Source organism: Portunus trituberculatus, chromosome 38 (genome assembly GCF_017591435.1).
Source record: "Portunus trituberculatus isolate SZX2019 chromosome 38, ASM1759143v1, whole genome shotgun sequence".
Classification (NCBI taxonomy): Eukaryota; Metazoa; Arthropoda; class Malacostraca; order Decapoda; family Portunidae; genus Portunus; species Portunus trituberculatus.
In genome coordinates this window covers 21552486-21576444 of record NC_059292.1, presented here as the reverse complement: position 1 = coordinate 21576444, position 23959 = coordinate 21552486, and the positions used below count along the sequence as shown (strand labels likewise).

The 23959-nt window shown below is 38.6% G+C and overlaps 1 protein-coding gene across 2 annotated transcripts in view; it reads right to left on the bottom strand.

Moving 5' to 3' along the window:
• Positions 1-721: 721 nt before the first annotated feature.
• The window catches only part of LOC123514680 (lethal(2)neighbour of Tid protein-like), a 31373-nt gene continuing 8135 nt past the window's right edge, over positions 722-23959 (bottom strand). Inside the window, exons 4-8 of one of the 2 annotated variants that reach the window (XM_045272727.1) lie at positions 20503-20663; positions 19775-19895; positions 19073-19278; positions 14593-14790; positions 722-1992 (exon numbers count right to left, since the gene is read on the bottom strand). In XM_045272727.1, the coding sequence (XP_045128662.1) occupies positions 1821-1992; positions 14593-14790; positions 19073-19278; positions 19775-19895; positions 20503-20663 (858 nt within the window). In that variant the 3' untranslated portion in view covers positions 722-1820. Of the gene's footprint in view, positions 1993-4050; positions 4810-14592; positions 14791-19072; positions 19279-19774; positions 19896-20502; positions 20664-23959 lie in introns of those variants that run through there. The other variant, XM_045272728.1, reaches the window with a different exon arrangement.

The following is a 23959-nucleotide window of genomic DNA, read 5'->3' as shown; positions in this document are numbered from 1 at the left end:
GACCACCACCACCACCACACTACACTGCCACGGTACATGCATATAGACCAGAGATTCAAGTGATTCTCTCTCTCTCTCTCTCTCTCTAAACTGTTATTATTAGGTATTTAGGATAATCCTATAAAATATTATGAGTCAAATATTCATTGACACAAAACACAATTTTCAGCAGTGTTGATGACTTTTGTACATCACCTGCACAATATAATAGATAACAATTCTTCAACAAGGTCACAGCTAAAGTAACTAACAAGTCAAGTGCTCCTGATCCACTGACTGCACCAACTGTGGGTAAACTATTCATGCATTCAAAACAGCTCTCCATTCATTCCCATCCTTCCTTGCCCCACAGACACATCCTCATTGTATCTGATCATCTCTTCCCACAGTCCATCCTCCCCTTAGCTTTACATCTCTCACATCAGACCCAGTCATCTCTTCTGCAGACTCTTCTTGAAATATACTGCCTTACCTTACCTTTAAGAACCTATAAAATATATGATAATAAAAGATAAATAAACAAGCTTATTGCTCAATATTAAATATACCTTTTTTTTTTTGTTTGTTTGTTTTCCGTATCTCAGGGACTTATAAATTTTAGAAAGCATAGTAATTCTATTAAAATATATCACAATCCTCCTTGCTATATGTTGTGGTGATTAACTAAACTCCTTCAATTTGTTAATCCCTTACTACTTTTAACACAGTAATGTAAATACAATTTTTTTTTTTTTTTCAATTTTAATAGCTCATGATTTCACAAAGCAAGAAATACTTCATAACTTCTTATGTTGTCTGATATTTTTTTTACATTATTACTAAATTTGCACCAATCCAAGTTATCATGAAACCTTAACAGTCAAATAGTTAATAATCCACCAATTGAAACTCTTATTCACTCCACCTCTTGTACATTTAGTTCTCCACTTGTTTCTTAGTTGCCATTCATAACACACACACACACACACACACACACACACACACACACACACACACACACACACACACACACACACACACACTTATGTACAATCTCAAAGATATTCTAAATTGTAGCATCTTCATTCATATACATTCATATTCATTCATATATCATGAACAATCAATAAATAATGGATTCTTGTCCCATAAATATGAGTAGCATGGTGCAGTTGGTGTGTTGAGTACTGTGTCAACACTACAAGGCACATGCTGTCCTCACTGATCACCTCAGAGCAGCAAGAAATCAATGTTGGCAGTGACTTGTCTGAAGGAATAAACTCACATACTTGATCAAGAGACATAATATAGAGGTCTCAATCACTGACCACTTATTAAAGTAAGGCACAGCAACACTTGACAGTGAGGAAGTCAGTAGGTAAAAATGGTACAACCCACAATACACACGCAATAAAGGATCTTCTGTATGAAGAAAGACTGAAGGAAATGGAATTACCAACTTTGAAGGATAGATGGAAGAGGAGATGTAATCACAATGTATAAGACAGTAAATTGTATGGAAAAGATAAAGAGACAAGACCTGGTATCACTAACTGAAGATAAAGATAGGCAAACAAGAGGACACTCTAAGATCATGAAAAGTCAGTGTTTCAGGAATATTAAAGAGTTTAGCTTTCCACGTAGGATGATGCACATCTAGAATGGCTTGAGTGAGGAGATTACAACAGCCGAGTGTGAATAAATTTAAGTAAAAGTTGGACAAAATTAGATATGGAGACAGGTCACTAAGAGCCCTGCTCAAACCCTGTAATATACAACTTATAAAACACACACACACACACACACACAAATGTAAAACCAAAGCCATGAAGTAATAAGAGCTACTTGTTTTTCTCGAGTATATTTCTAACTTTCTGCAAGCTCTTGTCTTTTGGTCGCTCCATGTAGATCCCCAGCAGGATGGCGAGGTGGCAGCAGTGCAGCAGACCAGAGCTCCACCAAGTTGAAGGATAAGTGTTCCAGCACAGTTCAATGATACCCATTAGCAGGAATCTGCAACACCACGACACAATATGTCAACACACTGTATGCATCCCCAAAACACACACATGATGACAGTTTCAAAAATAGTTGACTGTGTTGTGACATGAAAATTGAGAAGAAAGGAAATACATAAGAAAGAAGATAACAAGAATGAAGAGATGAAGATGGAAGTAAGGAGAATAATAAATGAAGAAACATGAGAGACACGAAAGCAGGTACCAAGATTATAAGATGCTATCACTAATCTGATAGATAAGAAGTCCCGTGACCACCTAGGTGAGTCATGACAAGACAAACACAGCCAGAGACGAGCAGTAGATTACAAGAAGCTTCTGGAACCTTCTCCCCATATCTGGTAGTAATCAGAGGTCGCCAGAAGTAAATGATATGGACGAAATGTCAAGTAACGCGTGTATATTAAGCGAGAGAGAGAGAGAGAGAAGCCGAGAACACCGATGCTTATCTCAAGACCAGTTAGTGTAGCCAGACAGTTATAATGCAGTCACAGAAAATGTTGGTGTCATATTTTGATAAAGGAAAAAAGGTTATGTGTAGATTGTGTAGGGTGTTGTTTTTATTAGAAAGTAAATTGTAGGGCGTGTTAGGATGTATCTTATCTTTGAATTTAAATTGCGTGATTTGAGTTGGATAACGGGAATATTGTGAAGAAATCTGGAACATTAGAAGAAGTTTAAGTGAAGAGAGAAATGTTGTTATCAATGAAGTTATTGTGTGTGTAATGAATTTGAGTTCAAGATATAATGTGGCAGAATTTGAGGCATTTGAAGGTGGACCTTGCTTGAAGAGAGTGATTAAAATTTCGTGGTTTTCGTGGCTTTCTTTGTTGTTGTAAGGGTCGTAAAGTATACATGTTTGTAAATAATATAACTAAATAAAGTTTATAAAAACCTCAGAGGCGTTCCCTTGAACCCACAAAGCAGTCTTTAAGATTAGGGACGCAACAAGATCGTGCAACTTGCAGACATGACAACTGTTGGCTGTGCTGGGATATCTTTGCAACTGATAATGTTGCAATGATAAATATTGCATAACTTGATAAGATAGATGTTCTGGATTCATTCGCAGAGATTAAAATCGTGAAAATAATTGTGTGGCACATGTTATAAGAGTGTACTGAATTGTTGCAGTGGATGTTGTAATTTCGTATTTTTGAGTCATCTGTAAATTTTGATGGTATACGGAAATGGTCGTGAGAAATCTTTGTCTCAGCAGAATATTGTTCAAGGTCATTTAAGTTACTCGTTCTGCGTCTGTGTTGCTCGCAAGTTGTTGTCATAAGGGATAGTATTGCCATAAAATTCAGTTACATTACTTGATTGCATAACCATCTTCCTCTGAATAAAAAAGTGTCTTGAAATGTGTTTGATGATTATATTGCTATTGTGATAAGAGAATTATGGCTTCTCTCCTTGTTTCACCAGCGGCATACAAGCAAGGGGAAGTAGAAACACACAGAGAAACATACATATGAAACACAGGTGTAGTAGCAACTCGTAGATGTTTCATCATAATTGGTAAAAGATAAGAATGTTGTCATCTTGTAGACGGTAGGATAAATTAGATTGAATCAGAGAAAAGAACACAGGTGCCAGAAAGTTAGGTAGTAGAAAATTGTAAGGAGAGGTTTTCATGAAGCAGAAATGTTGGTAAACATGAATATCATATTTATAGAGAGAAAAAGGAACAATATGAAGTAGTTGTAATATAAAGCGAGGAAATGGGAAGAATGTTGAAATTTTGGGAGGGTGAAACAAGCGTGAGTCACGCTGAGTAAAGATCAGACAACAGCTGAGGTAACTATTTTTATGCAGAAAGAAATTTAAGATTTTTGAAACTTAACGTGTTGGTATGTAAAGAGGCGATAGTGGATAGTGGCAATGTTGGTGAGTAACTTTAAAGAAGAAATATGGGAATTATATGGGTTAATATATGTTGTGTGGAAACCTGGGAGAGACGCGGAAGCGTAGGAGTGATGTTAGGCCTTGATAAGCCATAGATAAACGTAGTTGATAAGATGACCAGAGGTAGAAGGAAATCCTGGAGGTGAAAACAGAAGAAAATTTTCATTCATGCACCAAGAAAATGATCAGCCATGTATTATGAAACATAGGGATATAAAGGGGAAAGTTAAGATATGGATGTCACTGTAAAGTACAGGGAAGACGAGAGTCAGGTAACACTGTTGGAACAGTGCCAGACCATATGCCTGAAGGAATATTGGCTGGACCCTGATTCACGAGATTATCTCTGTGACTGATATGAGTTGATGGAAAGGTAACTAAGTGACCACTACAGTCTCTTTTGTGTTAATAAGTAATACAGAAAATTGCAGAGTGATTGAGTATGTAAGTGAAGAACTTAAGCATATGGAATAACAATATGAGTATAGAAAGGTAGATGAATGTTAATGAAATTATTATTATATTTCACGAAAGATAATAAACATGTTGATTATATTGAAATGTTGATCATTTATATTGTAAAGAACGTTTGTATGTGATAGAGAATGCTAAAGGGTAACGTAAGGAGAGGAATAGGTTTTAACAAGATGAGATGAAAGTTGTCTTTAAAATCGCCATAAGCACGGACATTTAACAGCGAGAAGTGTCTATATTTAAATTAGTTGAGAGCGAGGCATTAGAAAAACTACTGCTTAACAGGCCCACATCCAGCATTTATTTACAGTAGACTTTGTGATACTTATTTGCGAAGAATTATCAGGTTTGGAAGAATATCTTGATAAGAACGATGGCGGTCAAAACTCTAGATAACGTTGAAGATCCTTGTAGTGGTCACAGACTAAATCTAACATACCCGAAAGATAAAATTTATATTAATGGCTGAAGCTGACATCGAAATGAAGTATATTCAAAGGCAAGAAATGTGTTATAATGAGGTCATCTTATGTAGATAAACATGAATAATGGAATATGATGTGTAAATTATTATTTGAAAATCAGAGAAAGATAGATTGGTGCATGAAAAAGGGTAGTGAAAAAAATAAATTGATGAATGCTGCATGAAAAGTGATTATTGAAAAATAGGGATGATGGAGAAAGAAACAGTGAGATGGGTATAGTGAAAATTGAGTATAGTGTGTATCAAGATAATGCATGAAAAAATGGTGAAACAAGTAATTGAGGAGTCAGAAGCATGAAAATATGGTGATGTGAGAGTATATAGTGAGATGATTATCTTGAATATATATGGTGTAGCATGAATATATAGTGAGAGGGAAATATTGAGGATATTTGTGGAAGTAAATGTGTTGAGTATATTGAAGCAAGCACATATGATGTGGTGAATTTATTATGTTGAGAATGGTGTGGTGACATGACATTGAATATAGTGAGTATATATTGCAGCATGATATAGTGGAATATCGAGAGTATTTGAATATAGTGAGTATATTGAGGCATGCATAATAGTGAGTATATCTAAGGATAATGAGTACAGTGAGTGTATATTGCAGCATGATAGTGAAATATTGAGAATATTTGAATATATTGAAGCATGCATAATAGTGAGTATATATGAGGATAATGAGTACAGTTAGTATATATTGCAGCATGATATAGAGAAAGATTGAGAATATTTAGATCTATTCAGTATATTGAAGCATGCATATATGGTGAAATTATTGTATTGAGAATGATATGGTGGCATGAACATAGTTGGTATATATTTGCAGCAAGGTTATATAGTGAAAAGGGAATATTGAGAATATTGGTGAAGTAAATATACAGGCAACCCCCACTTAACGAAGGAGTTACGTTCCTAAAAAACACTTCGTTAAGCGAACCGATTATAACAAGTTTAATCCCTGATTTGAACTTCCATTGAGAGTAAGCAAAGCGAGAGTGCATAGTACAGTAAAAGGTTTAATGAAAGTAAAAATTATGAAGTTAAACATTTAGGTAGTTTAATTCAAGTCATTATAATGTACACTAATGTATGTATGTACGTAACTTTGTAATGTTGATGATCTTAACTTTATGAAGGGAGGGAGAGTGAAACGGGAAATACACTAACCGGCAACCTGTGGAATGTAAACAAAGTGCGCATCATGGTACTGCATACAAAACTTATGTACCACATTTCCACAAGGCTCTCCATTTTATCCATTGTAGAGTCATGAGTTCAGGCGGTTCTTTTAGCTTTCAAGGAAGATGCAGTCTCACCAGCCTTCTTAATAGAGTCTGCTGACTTGAAAATAGTAGACAGTAGATGGAGTCAAGATGGTGGCAAGCAATGTTATTAGTTTTCTGGCCTCTCTCTTGTCTGTGAATAATACCCAGCTTCACTTCGAGAGTAAGACACTTCCTGGTCTTAGGAATGTTAGGCCACATTGCAGGGCGTTTTGGTGGTAAGTTGAACTAGGGAAGATGAGCTGCTGGTGACGCTGTTATATTTTGACTGTGGAGTGAGTGATGCACATGATCTTGATCTTGATCTTGATGCTACAGGTGATGCAGAATTTCCTCTGAGTCAAGCCTTTGTATCGGCAGCGCCTGTGTTGTCCACGAGAGGCTTGATCTTGATCTTTATTCTACAGGTGTCTCAGGATTTCTCCTGAGGCAGGCCTTAGTACCAGCAGCTCCTGGTGTATTCAAAAGCCTGTCAGCTTGCATGATACGGTGGGGTTTTCAAATTTGGAAAAAATTACCTGGATAAAACTTCATTAAAGCGAGTTTGGTGTTCGTTAAACGAGCAGATGGTAGTAAAACGAAACCTTCGTTGTAGCGAAATTTCGTTGTGTGAACCTTCGTTACACGGGGGTTGCCTATATTGAGTATATAAAATAAGGCATGCATATATGGTGAAATTAATATGTTGAGAGTGATATGGTGACATAAATATAGTGAGTGTATATTGAAGCATGAGGATGTAGTGAAGTGAATATATGCAGAAAATGTGGTAAGGTGAAAATTTTGAGTAATTAGAGTGAAGCATGAAGATAATGAGTATAGTGAGGATATATCTGAAGCTGAGGATAATGAATATAGTGAATATATATTTGAAGCATGAGGAAAATGAGTATAGTGAATATACAGTATATTGGAGATATAGTGAGACATATATGTTGTAAATATAAAATGTTGAGAGTATAGACTGAGGCCTACAGTACTAGTGAGATGAGTATCTTGATAGCTGAGTGTATTTCATGCATGAAAAATGAGGATAAAATGAGAATATTGGTAATTGTGAGGATATCATAGTTGAAGCATGACGGGAGATGAATCTTGAATATAGTGAAATATTGATGTCAAATATAGATTGATGCATGCAGAAATGAAGGGAAATGAATCTTGAATATAATGAAATATTGACGTGAAATATAGATTGATGCATGCAGAAATGAAGGGAAACGAATCTTGAATATTGTGAAATACTGATATGAAATATATATTTGGGCATGCTGCAATGGTGATAATTATGAGTATTGTATATTGAGATATTGAATGCTGCATGACGAGATATCAAAATGAGTGTCTTAATATTTATGAGTATAGTGAAAGAATATATTGGTGAGGGCAAAGAAATTGTGAAATGAGTATACAGGTGTCCCTCGGTTAACGATCGACTACTTAACGATATTTCGCTCATACGATCCCTCCAAATTAATCCCTATTTTTTGGTTAACGATCGCCAAAATTCGGTTAACGATCGGATTGACCAATCGCAATCGCGATCGCAATCGCGATCGCAGCGCCTCCATCCACCCGCGGCCCGTGCAGTAAACACACCACAGTCTTTCCCGCTGTTTTGATTGTGCAACAACAACTCTATCACGCTCGCTCTAAACTTCTTTTTGTGCTTATTTGTGATCAAGTGAACTTAGTGATGGCTTCCAAGCGACCCAACGATTGTTCTCCACCGGGAGATAAGGCTAAAAATCGAGAAAGAGCATTGGCCTTGATATTAAGTTGAACATTGTGACTCGTCATGAGGGTGGTGAAGGGGTAAACTCTATTGCTCGTGCCCTTGGTTTATCTCAATCAACTGTATCAACAGTTCTCCAGAAAAAGTACAAGTGAAGCAGCAGGCCAACCAAGTCACAAACCTGCACAAACACACAACAACTCGTAACAGGGAACCGATTATGGAAAAATTGGAACGTTTGCTGAGGCTATGGATTGAAGACCACACACACCGCATGCCTCTTTCTACCCAACTCGTTACTACTAAGGCACTGAGCCTGTGGGAGGACCTGAAACCAGAATTCAACATAGGCGAGACAGTGTCCTTCAAGGCCAGTAAGGGGTGGTTTGAACGTTTCAAACATCGTGGGAGTCTACACAACCTCAAGGTTAGTGGGGAGGCAGCGAGTTCGGATCAACCCGCTGCAAACGCCTTCAAGCCTTTGCTTAAAGAGCGCATCGAGGAAGGAGGTTATTCAGCCAAGCAGGTTCTAAACTTTGACGAGACAGGCCTGTATTGGAAGAAGATGTCATCGAGAACGTTTATAGCAAAGGAGGAGAAGTCGGCACCAGGATTCAAGGCATCTAAAGACAGGTTAACATTATTGGTGGGGGGGAATGCCGCTGGTGATCTTAAGCTTAAACCATGCCTTATTTACCATTCCCAAAACCCAAGAGCTCTGTCTGGCTATATTAAGGAATATTTGCCCGTAGTATGGAAGGCAAACAAAAAGGGGTGGATGACGACTGTTATCATGCAAAGTTACGTGACAGGATACCTCTCCAAATTCCTAAAAGAATATGCTGCCCAAAACAACATTGCTAACAGATTTCTCTTGCTGTGTGACAACGCCCCAGCCACCCAGAGAGCATGAATGACTGGGCAGATAATATTGAGGTCATGTTTATGCCCCAAACACAACTGCCCTCATCCAGCCGATGGACCAAGGAGTCATCGCTACTTTCAAGGCCTATTACCAGCGGCGCACCATGAAACAGCTGTTGGCCTGCATTGACACCCCTGACAAGCCGACCATGAAACAATTTTGGAAGGATTATAACATTAAAAAGGGGATCGACAACATCGACGAGTCATGGAAGGAGGTGTCCAAGTCGGCAATGAATGGATGTTGGCGTAATTTGTGGCCTGAGTGCGTGGAACGTAAACAGGAAGTCCCTGTCGATGTTACAGCAGTAAGGAAAGACATCGTTCATATCTCCCATAAGGCAGGCTTCAATGAGGTGGACGAGAATGACGTACAAGAACTGCTGGACAGTCATTCTGAGCCTCTCTCCAACGACGACCTCATGGAGTTGGAGAAACAAAATACTTTGGAGGAAATGGAGGAGGACAAGGAGCCTGAAAGAACCCTCTCCGTCAAGATTTTCGAGGAGATTTTAATCATATTAACCAGGCCATACATCTTCTCCAGGAGAATGACCCCAACCCAAACCGAAGTAATGGCGTGACTAATGCTATAGAAAATGACATGAAAGTGTATAAAGAACTATTTGAGGCAAAGAAAAGGATGGCAAAACAGACAGTCATCTCATCTTTCTTCAAACCACTCACCGCCCAAGCAACCCCATCCACATCCCAAGCAACCCCATCTACCGATCAAGCAACTCCATCCACCTCCCAAGCTACCCCATCCACCTCAAAAGCAATCCCATCTACTTCCATAGGAGTCATCTCGTCGTACTTCAAAGTTCGTCCTGCTACCTCGAAAAAAACTCCACCCACTTCCAAAACAACTCCATCCACCTCCAAAACAACTCCACCCACATCCAATCTATCCTTCACATCCACCGTAACCTTGAGTGACGATGAGGAGAGCCTGGATGACCCACCCCCACTGGAAAACGTATTCTCTCAAGAATTTGAAGGGTTTGAAGCAGCTGACCGAGTTTGGGTCGGTGTGGGCATGATGAGATTTAATCCTCCAAGGCCCTGTGTCCCTCGGGGCACAAAACAACACACTACGCATATCACATCCACTCCTCAAGGTAAGTACTACCAATTCTAAAGGTGTAAATAACAACTAACAACATAGAAAGTGTCGTTTATTTACGCATCGCGAAATACATGTATGTAGTTGATAATTTCAAATCCCTCAGTTAGCGATCGTTTCGGTTAGCGATCTGTTTTTGGGAAACGTAACCCTATCGTTAACCAAGGGATACCTGTATTGGAGATAGTGAATATATTGAGTGAGTATATTGATAATTGTGGGTATATTGAATACAGATGCATGCATGAAGATATGGTGAAACTCAGATGTTAATAGTGGTATTGAAATAGTGAAAAAAGAGAAATAAGTATCTTGGTAGTGGTGACTATGCTGAAATATATATTGATATGGTGACAGTATGTTGAAATGCAGTATAGAAAAAGATATCCGTAAAAAAATAGTGTGTAAATTTTATGGTGGAAATTAAATGCATACTAGGGGAAAATAAGGTAAAAAGCAATTGCAGTTGAGTGAAATCATATTATGAAAGGAAGGGAAATTATTGTGCAGTAGAAGAAAAAATGGGTAACGTATAACTGAGACGTATAGAAACAACCTGAGATGGTTAAAAGAAATATAATGAGGATAAAGAAGGTAAAATATTGGAAAGGTGAGAAAGGATATCAAAATAGAGTAACCATGAAATAAGAGATGTGAAAAGTGTAAAACATACAGGTGTGGCTTCTGAAGTCATTAGCTTAATGTTGAGCATGCTCAAGTTGAGTTCGATAAAGTCTGATGTTGTGAGATAAATGTAAATGTGCATTATTTAACTCCTGGGAACTGACGCGTCACATAATGGTGAATGATCCTTATATACGCGTGTGCCTAGCAAACTTGCACACTTCCTGCTGGCCTAGGGGCATGGCAGTGTACAAGTTACTCTGTCTAGGTGTTAATATTGTTTAAGAAGGAGAGAGGAAAATGCAAAGGATAAATTTGTAATTCCTGTGTGGGGATGAGCAGATTCAGAACGATGGGGGACACCTCAGATGTTCTTTTCGACATGTACCCAGATGTGGAAAAGTTTTTGAGTGTATACAACACAAGGATTATAATTATGAAGAAGTGGGCCCACAAACACACACAAAAAAATAAAACAATTCAAATGATAAATATAGTAAATAAAAAGGAATAGGAAGATAAATAGAAATATTCAGTCGCAAAGAAAGAGAAAAACATATTGTAGCTACAAGTAAATAATAATAATAATAATAATAATGAAAGCCACAAGGAAAACGGAAATGATAAAAAGAACAATAAAGAAAATATCAGTCACAAAGATACAAAAGAAAATTTATTGCAAGTATAAATAAAAGGGAAATTTATTGTATGTCACTGGAAGTTGATTAGATAAATAAATGTTGAGTTACCCTGCGATATGTGTTTGCTAAATGATATTGTTATAAAACTGGAAAAAAATGTTGAGGAATGTTATGTGAAAAATGTTTATGTAAAGTTGATGAGAACACAAGATGTAAAATTTTGAAGTGTCAGGGGGTAAAGGTCAAATTGGTCAGATGAGAATGTGGTGATTCATAAGGAAGGATGGCAGGGATATCAGAAACATATCAGTAAGGTCCGAAGAGGGAAAACTGAAGAGTTTAGAGTGTGTATAGCAGTTTAGCTACGTTTGTTTAGGATATTAATATATTTGAAACTGAAATTTCTTGTTGTTGTAGAGCTGAGATGTAGCAGAGAAACGCGATACACGAATACAAGACACACTTATTATGAAAATGTGGTAGCAGTATAATGGTTCAAATATATTTTGGTTTATCTTTGAAGATTTTGTTATGATGTTGTATAAAAGGAGGAATTAAGGTAGCAAATTTAATAAGAGAGTGAAATCAGTGTATGATAGATATTGTAGTGCCTGATAGTTAAAGAGGGACACACAGCAATCAGTCAGTGATGTATAAGGGAGATAAGTTATGTTAGCTCAAGGGACAGGAAACACTGCTTACAGATTAAATACAGATATTTAGAGGCACAGATAAATGAGATAAAGAAAGCTTATAAGGTGAAACAAGAATGAGTAATTGCTTATTAACATTACGGATAACTATACAAAAGAGAATTCACTGAAATGTCTGATGATGAGTAAGATGAGAAAAGAAACATATTGCAAGTCATTATATTGTGAGCAAGATGCAATAATGAGTCATGAGCAAAATTTTAGCTGTACTTGACGGTGGAAAGATATAGTGTTCCTTTATCAGATTGTTGGCTTACCTTATGGTGATTAGTTCCTTGATGACTGAGTATAACACCTAAGTTCATGTGGATATTGAATGGAAAATTTTGTGCCTTTGTAAGATTATTTGAGCTCGTGTTAAAAGCTAAAAACATCATGGTATAGATATTTTCGTCCAATAGTAATACTGTTAAAAGAGTGTATTTATCAGAGAAAAAAAATGTTGATTTGTCGAAGAAGAGGAACATTGCATGCAACACAAACTCAGAATTAATTGGTGTTTAACTGTTATAGTGTGGTATTTGATAAAGCAAGATAGAGATAAAACAAAACAAAATGGGTTCATGTTATCTTGAAATTAGAGAGTGCTGTGCTTAACTTATTAACAATCATTGTCGTGTATTTAAAGATCAGCATTTGCTCCTTAAGATGATTCAGAAAGAAAATGAGAAGAAAAAGTTGTGTCAAAATATAATAAGAAGTCATTTTTTACATGAGAAAGATTGATGTTGGTCAATAAATCCATTGCAGTAGTTCAGGGTTATGTTATGATGTGATGAAAACAATGATGACGGTGTACATGTTTCTAAAAGTGTATTGTTGTTCCCTTTTATATCTTATTTGAAAGCAGAGTGATATGTTTATTTTCCCAAGAGAGTAAAGATAGATGAGTTGACTCAAGGCTGATAAGTAGGAGTGACTGCATTACAAACTTGGCAACTAACTACTTTTAGAGAAATTCCAGCCGACACCTTTTATGATGTGGGCAGGATGATCTCCCTTCATTACTTCCTTATAGTTATAAGTGTTCTGACTGCATATATGAATATTGAAAATAATTTGAAAAGACACTGCTGGCTTATAATACGAATATATGGAACAATATGATTAATGGTTGATTTCTTACTGGTCAAATTGAATGTTATATTTTGTTTCTCCACAAAGGCTGTCTCTAAACTGTGAACTTATGAATATTGCTAATACACACCTTCTCAGCAGTTAAGGATGGGTAACTTGTCTCTACACAATGAAAGATAACCTGCAGTTCCTGATAAAAGCATCAGCCTCCTAGGATCTGGATGATACAGCTGGCTGAAGGATCAACCTGGTGTCACGAGAGTGGGCGAAGGCAGGCCTTCCTAACCCACACCCACACCACATCCCCGGATGAGATAATGACCCGCAGCCAAGTTAATAGTCGTGCGAGAACGCACGATCTTGAGGAGGGGACATTGTTGTGACAAGAAAATTGAGAAAGGAAATACATAAGAAAGAAGATAACAAGAATGAAGTGATGAAGATGGAAGTAAGAAGGAGTATAATAAATGAAGAAACATGAAAGACACGAAAGCAGGTACCAAGATTATAAGACGCTATCACTAATCTGATAGATAAGAAGTCCCGTGACCACCTAAGAAAACAACAAGAGGCGGTGAGTCACGACAAGACAAACACAGCCGGAGACGAGCAGTAGATTACAAGAAGAAGCTTCTGGAACCTTCTCCCCATATCTGGTAGTAATCAGAGGTCGCCAGAAGTAAATGATATGGACGAGAGGTCAAGTAACGCGTGTATATTAGGAGGTGTAAGAGAGAGCGAGAGAGAGAGAGAGAAGCCGAGAACGCCGAGAAGGCGAGAGACGACAGCGAGAAAGAGCTGTCAGAGGGTCAAAATGGGCATGCCGCTTACCTCAAGACCAGTAGAGTGTAGCCAGACAGTTGTAATGCAGTCACAGAAAATGTTGGTGTCATATTTTGATAAAGGAAAAAAGGTTATGTGTAGATTGTGTAGGGTGTTGTTTTTATTAGAAGGTAAATTGTAGGGTGTATTAGGATGTATCTTATCTTTGAATTTAAATTGTGTGATTTGAGTTGGATAACGGGAATATTGTGAAGAAGTCTGGAACATTAGAAGAAGTTTAAGTGAAGAGAGAAATGTTGTTATCAATGAAGTTATTGTGTGTGTAATGAATTTGAGTTCAAGATATAATGTGGCAGAATTTGAGGCATTTAAAGGTGGACCTTGCGTGAAAAGAGTGATTAAAATTTTGTGGTTTTCGTGGTTTTCTTTGTTGTCATAATGGTCGTAAAGTGTAAATGTTTGTAAATAAATAATTAAGTAAAGTTTATAAAAAATACTCAGAGGTGTTCCCTTGAACCCACAAAGCAGTCTTTAAGATTAGGGACGCAACAAAATTGTGCAACTTGCAGACACGACAACTGCAAGCTTATCTAAATCTATCATAGTGGATAAATTTGAGGAGAGGGATGATAGGTGGATAGACAGGGACTATCATGTACAGGACTACTAGCTCCTTGTATTTTCCTTAAGTTCTCAATCACACAGACATGATAAAATATATCGTGAAAAAAAAAAAAATTCTATTTACCACTCCCACAATAAGTCACATTTATAAATAAATTAGATAAAATTCTGAGATGCAACATGAATGACCCACCTAGTAGAAATTCTGTATGGCGTGGACCATAGGAGGTAGGGCAGGGAGTGGTAGTACCAGATGTAGAACTGGTAGTGGAGGGAGCGACTCACTGCCATGCCAATGAAATTGCTCAGAAACATTGGCAGGATGAATAACTGAGACTTGATGTTCATCCTAGTGTCCACTTGGATCAAGTTATAGTAACTTGAGAGGAATCTGGAGGGACAAGAATGATGTGTAAATGATCTATCTATCTATATGCCAGGCTGGCAATCCTATATGGGGTGACTCAGACAAGGTGTACACACACACACACACACACACACACACACACACACACACACACACACACACACACACACACACACCGTAGTGTAGTGGTTAGCACGCTCGACCCACAATTGAGAGGCCCGGGTTCGAGTCCCAGAGAGCAGCGAGGCAAATGGGCAAGTCTCTTAATGTGTGGCCCCTGTTCACCTAGCAGTAAATAGGTACGGGATGTAACTCAAGGGGTTGTGGCCTCGCTTTCCCGGTGTGTGGAGTGTGTGTTGTGGTCTCAGTCCTACCTGAAGATTGGTCTATGAGCTCTGAGCTTGCTCCGTAATGGGGAAGACTGGCTGGGTGACCAGCAGGTGACCGAGGTGAATTATACACACACACACACACACACACACTGTATATCTCTAAACACATCCCATGTGGCCCCGGTTTTTAATTACATGTACTGCCACTGTGGCTGGGTTTGAGCTAATTGTTTTTTATTGTGGAAATGGAATCCTTGTGGTCCAAAACCAAAGTAACTGTTGTATTTGTGAAGCTTCATACTATCAGCCCAAATGTGCATGAGCTAAGCCTTTTCTACACCCGCGGGAGGCGCAGGTGGTGAGTCATAAGGCAAGCCATGCCCGAGGGAATGCACTTACACAAAGCACAGGCAGCCTTCAGGGATGACTCTGTCAAAATTTGAGCGCTTGGTAACACATTGGAAATACTCTATGAATATTTTAATTTGCTGACGCATAATGTGCGTCGCCTGCAGTTTTGAGTATTTTTTTTTACTGACAATGATATGTTATTGCTCACAGCTTACAGGTTAATCCCAAGTGGAAAGGGACAGTCTCATATCCTACCTTTGTATAAAAACATGGAATTCTTATACATCTACTGACATTTTATTTACATTCAAATACATTCTTACCTTAGAAGTTTAGCAATTGATTGACTTTCACTCTATTTTATATTTTAAGAGATAATAAGTTTTGAAGAGATAAACTGTCCCATCATACAGAGGAGAGGAGAGGATAACATAGAGTTATCAGTGCATATCATATCCTATTTATACACAAAATAATAGTAAGCATGAATAAATTTATGTGTTTGGCACAGTAGAGACTTGATACAAAGATCACTAAATTACTAATGACAACCACCCCTTTTATTTTTTTATTTCTGAATATACATGTATGACATCAAGCTGTCATGAAATACAGGTAACTCTTGATTTACGTGTGTTTGATTTAGGCGTTTTTGTTATAACGCGACCGAAAAAATATTATAATTAATCTAATTTGCGCGATCGGTTTGCTTATACAGGCAACCCCCGCTTAACGAAGGGGTTACATTCCTAAAAAACACTTCGTTAAGCGAAACTTCATTAAGCGAACCGATTATAACAAGTTTAACCCCTGATCTGAACTTCCATTGAGAGTAAGCAAAGCGAGAGTGCATCATAGTACAGTAAAAGGTTTAATGAAAGTAAAAATTATGAAGTTTAACATTTAGGTAGTTTAATTCGTCATTATAATGTACACTAATGTATGTATGTACGTAACTTTATAATGTTGATGATCTTAACTTTATGAAGGGAGGGAGAGTGAAACGGGAAATACACTAACTGGCAACCTGTGGAATGTAAACAAAGTGCGTATCATGGTACCGCATACAAAACTTATGTACCACATTTCCACAAGGTTTTCCATTTTATCCATTGTAGAGTCACGAGTTCAGGTGGTTCTTTTAGCTTTCAAGGAAGATGCAGTCTCACCAGCCTTCTTAATAGAGTCTGCTGACTTGAAAATAGTAGACAGTAGATGGAGTCAAGATGGTGGCAAGCAATGTTATTAGTTTTCTGGCCTCTCTCTTGTCTGTGAATAATACCCAGCTTCACTTCGAGAGTAAGACACTTCCTGGTCTTCTTAGAAACGTTAGGCCACATTGCAGGGCGTTTTGGTGGTAAATCGAACTAGGGAAGATGAGCTGCTGGTGACGCTGTTATGTTTTGACTGGGGAGTGAGTGATGCGCATGATCTTGATCTTGATGCTAAAGGTGACGCAGAATTTCTTCTGAGTCAGGCCTTTGTATCGGCAGCACCTGTGTTGTCCATGAGAGGCTTGATCTTGATCTTTATTCTACAGGTGTCTCAGGATTTCTCCTGAGGCAGGCCTTAGTACCAGCAGCTCCTGGTGTATTCAAAAGCCTGTCAGCTTGCATGATACGGTGGGGCTTTTAAATTTGGAAAAAATTACCTGGATAAAACTTCGTTAAAGCGAGTTTGGTGTTCGTTGAATGAGCAGATGGTAGTAAAACGAAACCTTCGTTGTAGCGAAATTTCGTTGTGTGAAGCTTCGTTAAACGGGGGTTGCCTGTACGCGATTTGGCCCAACTGCATTTTTAAACTGAGCGCCAGATGCAATTTCAAACTGTGTGCCAGAGTTCCGCAGCTGGCCGATGGGCGGGAACTCCGGGACCAGATCCAAGAAGCAGGTTGTTGTCTATGTTGGTACAGACAACCTCCTTAGCAACCTCCTGCTCAAATACCAACCTTCGTAAAATACCATCCACAAAGATTCGTTGCTCTTGGCGGGTGGAGGTTGGTTGTCCGCCTAAAAGTGCTCATTGGCTGCCAGGAGCTGGATCCAAGAAACTTTAACAACGTCAGAGCAACCTCCTGCTGCAAAATGGCATCCATGAACGGTTGGAGGGACGGTAATGAGGTTGCTATCAGGTTGCTCTTGAGGTGGTGTTACTGTCTTCTATATGCATTTATGTTCACAAAACAACATTTCTATTAGCTTTTTACAAACCTTGCCCCCAAGAAAGGATTGTTTTGTAATGCATAAAGCAAAATCTTACATGGAATACCAAAAAATAAAGCAGAGATGAGATTGGCCACAGACGAGGCGGATGCTGCGACTTGGCCACTTCTTCTACTTGTGACCCTTTTAGCTTGCGTGTTGCTTCCACTATGATATTTTATGTTTCCACTCCTCTTTTGCCTGCTATAATGGATATCATATTTTAGTACTCATATACGCTCATGCCACGAGGATAACCTCGACTCCGTGGCACTGAGTGATAGTGAATTACTAATGAAATACCGCGGTATTTCATTAGTAATTCACTATCACCAGTGCCACGGAGTCGAGGTTTATGGCATGAGCGTATATGAGTACTAAAATATGATATCCATTATAGCAGGCAATAGAGGAGTGGAAACATAAAATATCGTGGTGAAAGCAACACGCAAGCTAAAAGGGTCACAAGAAGAAGAAGAAGCGGCCGAGTCGCCGCGTCCGTCTCATCTGTGGCCAATCTCATCTCTGCTTTATTTTTTGGTATTCCATGTAAGATTTCACTTTATGCATTACAAAACAATCCTTTCTTGGTGGCAAGGTTTGTAAGAAGCTAAAAGAAATTTTTTGTGAACATAAATGCATATATAAGACAGTAACACCACCTCGAGAGGTGGTGTTCCCAGCAACCTGAGAGCAACCTCATTACTGTACCTCAGTGTTCATGGATGCCATTTCGCTGCAGGAGGTTGCTCTGACGTTGTTAAAGAATCTTGGATCCAGCTCCCGCTCTTCTCGTGCCTCAATGGCAGTCTGCCAGCACTGAGTACAGACGGAATTTCTTCAATCTGCCTATAATTCACCAAGATGGCCCCAAAACGTCCTTCATCTTCTTCTGCATGTGGGGTTATTTTTGATAAGTGGATTTTTGATAAAGTGGTAAAGCTCAGAGGAAGAGTGACTGACTGTGGTGTGAGTGGTGAAGGCAGTGACACGGTGAATATTTTGTTTACTTATTCTTTGTTTTGTTGTTTTCTCTTATTATTTTTTGCTTTCTCTTATTTTTTCTTGCTTTTCCCTTTACTTTAAATCCACTTCTATTATTTAGAATGGTAAATAATAAAAACATGTTTATTTAGTCAAATAAATAGAGTATTTTGTACAAATTTTTTTGGACCACATCCCGCATCCCCCCTATTATCTATTGTTTCTTATGAGAATTACATGTTTGTTTTATGCAAATTTTGATATACGCAACGTCTCTTGGAACGCATCTATCGCGTAAATCGTGAATTACCTGTACCCTTTTGTATGCATTCTTTGGTGAAAATAATGCTACTCAAGATCCATAAGAAGGTTCACATCTTTCTGCATAAGTAACATGCACAAATCATTCTCTGTATGTAAACATTTCATATACACTCACTTGTTTCCGTGAGTATAGGCAAACAGGCCAAGAAGAACGATGTGCAAGCACAGCAATGACAGATGGAAGAAAGGATTCAGAAACACTTCCTCTGGCAGGAACCGCCAGTTGACTGTCCACTTGAATAGGAACACTCGGCCCAAGTCAAAGGCCATCTTGATGTAACCAAAAGGGTTTGCTAAGAGGAATGGTGCCCCCAAAACAAGCTGAGGAAAACAGAGTAAAGAAGAGCCAATAAAGTACTTCCTTAGCTGCTGATAAGAAAAGTTTTTATCTCTGTTATAGCTGGACATAAGATCCAAGGATATAATTTGTTGGTACTGATAAGAAAAGTCTTTAACTCTGGTATAGCTAGATAAATAAAAGAGAAACTGACATGTTTTTAGTACAAAGCTGTCAGTCAGGGGGATAAATGGCAGCAAGTCCAATCATAGAGACAAGAAGATACTTTCTTAACTACTGATAGGAAAAGTTTGTCACTCTGGTGTGGATGGAACAGCTGTATAAATGAATAAACTCAAATATATTTCTGCTATAGACATGATAGTTAGATGGATAAATGGTGGCCACTCCAGTCACTAGCTCAGTACTCTGGACCAGCTTACTTCTATACAACTGTTTTCATTCTCAATAAATCCAATAAACTTAATTCACAATGGATCTTTATAGACTGAGTATGAAAGGGAGGAGCATTTGAGTTACCTGCACGGAAGCACAGATGGTAAGCTGCTTGATAGTGCCCCAGAGTCCCAGGCAGAGCAGGTAGGCTAGCAATAGTGCTGGGGCAAAGAGCAGGATGTTCATTTTGAGAGACACAGCCAGGCTGGGACAGGTGGAGAAGGATCATTAAACTTTGAGCACACTCTTTGATATATATGAGAAATTTTAAAGTGCACTTGTTGAAAGCTGATCAAACAAGTCAATGTAAACCAGTAACATGTATATATATTCCTTTCAGAGCACCTCCATACATACTACCCTCCTCATCACCACTTCCATGACAAATGTGTAGCTGGCCAAGTAATGATGTTTCAAAGTCAAAGAATCTCAGACATATGAATCAAATAAAAAAAATATGCAGACTAGTGAATTGATTTATAGTATCACCTACAATGACCAAAGAGTATTGGGGATACAACAGGTAGAGGCAGTAATCTGAATTTTTACTTAAAATATTTAGTAGAATACAGCATGAATATTTTTGGGCAGATCAATACATTTCCTCCACTCCTAAAACAACCATGTCAGATTTCTGTAATGGTATGTTGACAGACAGATCATTCACACACCACTCCTATCCTTTCAGGGTCCTCTCAAATTTCTACAACATGATCCAAGTGGACAAAAGGCTAAACATCATTTCAGCTGTTCATCGTACCATTATTTCTGAGACCACACCTGCATCTGTTCCTCAGGCCCCACTGCCTCACCTGTACACCAGACTGCCAAGGGCCCACTGGTTCTCAATGAAGAGGTTCATGGCGCCATACAGGAAGATCATCGCTATTGAGTCATTGAAGAGCCGCAGCACCAGGATCGAGTGCACACGGTAGGAGGTGCAGCACATTACAAGCAGCACATATGGTGGCATCTGCGACAGGAAGTTAGGTTTATGAAAGACACTGGAAAACATACACTCCACAGTGCACACTAGGTGGTCAGGAAATTAGAATATAATATACTGTTTACAAACCTTTCTGAGTACTCTGCCAAATTTTGAGATTAGCTTCAAATACTTTTCTTTATGTTATATACTACCTTATATGCTGGAGTATAAGATAAGTTTTTTTGGCCAATTTTTAGGCTCCTAAATCAAGGGGTCATCTTATATACTGAATATAAAACACAACTCTTTAACCCTGTGGTGTTCTTTAAGGGCCATGGTACCTTGGAATTCATACTGGAGCCACACCTGCATATGTACATTATATATATATATATATATATATATATATATATATATATATATATATATATATATATATATATATATATATATATATATATATATCAATACTCCACTTAACGAACAGGATAGGGGGTGTCAAAACTGTTCATAGGGCAAACATTTGTTAAGCGGACGTAATTTTCCCATAGGAAATAATGGAAATAGAGGGGATGCATTTTGGGCTGGTCCCCAACATACCATATTGGGTTAAAGAAAAATTATACAGGCAACCCCCGCTTAACGAAGGGGTTACGTTCCTAAAAAACACTTCATTAAGCGAAACTTCGTTAAGCGAACCGATTATAACAAGTTTAACCCCTGATTTGAACTTCCATTGAGAGTAAGCAAAACGAGAGTGCATCATAGTACAGTAAAAGGTTTAATGAAAGTAAAAATTATGAAGTTAAACATTTAGGTAGTTTAATTTAAGTCATTATAATGTACACTAATGTATGTATGTACGTAACTTTATAATGTTGATGATCTTAACTTTATGAAGTTAAGAGAGTGAAACGGGAAATACACTAACCGGCAACCTGTGGAATGTAAACAAAGTGCGCATCATGGTACCGCATACAAAACTTATGTACCACATTTCCACAAGGCTTTCCATTTTATCCATTGTAGAGTCACGAGTTCAGGTGGTTCTTTTAGCTTTCAAGGAAGATGCGGTCTCACCAGCCTTCTTAATAGAGTCTGCTGACTTGAAAATAGTAGACAGTGGATGGAGTCAAGATGGTGGCAAGCAATGTTATTAGTTTTCTGGCCTCTCTCTTGTCTGTGAATAATACCCAGCTTCACTTCGAGAGTAAGACACTTCCTGGTCTTCTTTGGAACGTTAGGCCACATTGCAGGGCGTTTTGTTGGTAAGTTGAACTAAGGAAGATTAGCTGCTGGTGATGCTGTTATGCTTTGACTGGGGAGTGAGTGGTGTGTGTGATCTTGATCTTGATCTTGATGCTACAGGTGACACAGAATTTCTTCCAAGTCAGGCCTTTGTATCGGCAGCGCCTGTGTTGTTCACGAGAGGCTTGATCTTGATCTTTATTCTACAGGTCTCAGGATTTCTCCTGAGGCAGGCCTTAGTACCAGCAACTCCTGGTGTATTCAAAAGCCTGTCAGCTTGCATGATACGGTAGGGCTTTCAAATTTGGAAAAAAATTACCTGGATAAAACTTCGTTAAAGCCAGTTTGGTGTTCATTAAACGAGCAGATGGTAGCAAAACAAAACCTTCGTTGTAGCGAAATTTCGTTGTGTGAACCTTCGTTAAACGGGGGATGCCTGTATTTACGTTTCGCAGCAAATTGGGCCACCGGTATACCAATATTTTTATGATGTCATATGAATCATTGGAAGTTAGAGGAGCTATGTACAAATTCTCTCACTGATAGCTCCAATGTAATTTGTGCAGGAGCGGATCAAAGTTCGCCATGGTGAGGCAGAGTCTAGCGTATTGCACTAACACGGGTAATGTGTTAACCCCTTCGCGCCGGATGTTAAAAAAGCCCGCCTGTATGATATACGGGTGGTAGTGCCGCGCCTTGGCTGGAAACTCGTGCAAGCTTGTCATACTTGTCACCTTTGTGTATTATGCTGCTATTTTTTAGTCACTATATCGCCTTCGAAGAGGAAAGTGGACGCTTCTCTCTTCGGAGAGAGAGAGAGAGAGAGAGAGAGAGAGATGGGAACAGTCTATGCCATTGGGTAATTTTAGACACAAGGCGGGATGCATGTAGCTTATCTTTAGTGATTGGTGGAGACAAGGATGGTGGGAGGAGCACTAGGATTTCAAGGACAGCATGCGGCGTGTGTAGTTGGTATCCAACACACTATACGGGACAACTGAACTGAAGAAAGCTCAGAAAAGAAATATGACGTCTACGTAGGCGTCACCGTAGTTGCTACTGGGGCTTCATGACGCCCACATAGGCGTCACCGTAGTGAAGGGGTTAAGCGCTGAAAACACGTTTTTAAGCGGAGCAGAAATACAGGTCAACCTCTTCGTACTGCACAGCAGGAGAGAATGAGACAGAGGCAGCCAATACCAGCACCTAGTGGCGCAGGCAATTTTATTTATAGTGGTACCCATATTAAGGCCCATATCACTGCCCAAGCTCATCTTGAGTGTAACCACCTAGAACCTGGGTATCATGGTGATATGTAGGTAACTTTAAACCACTCGACAAATGGCAAAGTGTTTTAAGGCTGTACGTGGTGGGATTCGAACCTACGCTTGGACGTCTGCCCGATCCCACGCTCACCACCTTATCCACCATGCCACTTCCTCCCTAAAGGAGGTGATGTTACTGTCTTGTATATGCATTTATGTTCACAAATCAACATTTCTATTAGCTTTTTACAAACCTTGCCCCCAAGAAAGGATTGTTTTGTAATGCATAAAGTGAAATCTTACATGGAATACCAAAAAATAAAAAAGAGATGAGATCGCCCACAGACGAGGCAGAGACTCATGGCGGCTCGGCCGCTTCTTCTTCTTGTGACCCTTTTAGCTTGCGTGTTGTCTTTCACCACATTTATGTTTCCACTCCTCTATTGCCTGCTATAATGAATATCATATCTTAGTATTCACATACACTCATACCATGAGGATAACCTCGACTCCGTGGCACTAAGTGATAGTGAATTACTAATAAAATACCGCAGTATTTCATTGGTAATTCAATATCACTCAGTGCCACGGAGTTGATACGGCACATACTTCACTATTTAATAGTGTTGACTATTGAACGTAAATTAGATAAATGGATAAAGGAGAGTATGGGAATGAAAGAGAATGAAGAACAGGAAAAAGAGTTCCAGAAATTGAAAGAAAGGATAAAAAGAGTGGAAGAAAACAAAACTAGGCTAAGAGCAGAAAATGAAGAATAAAAAAAAGAAGTAGCTAACTACAAGAAATTGATGGAAGAAGGACTCGGTA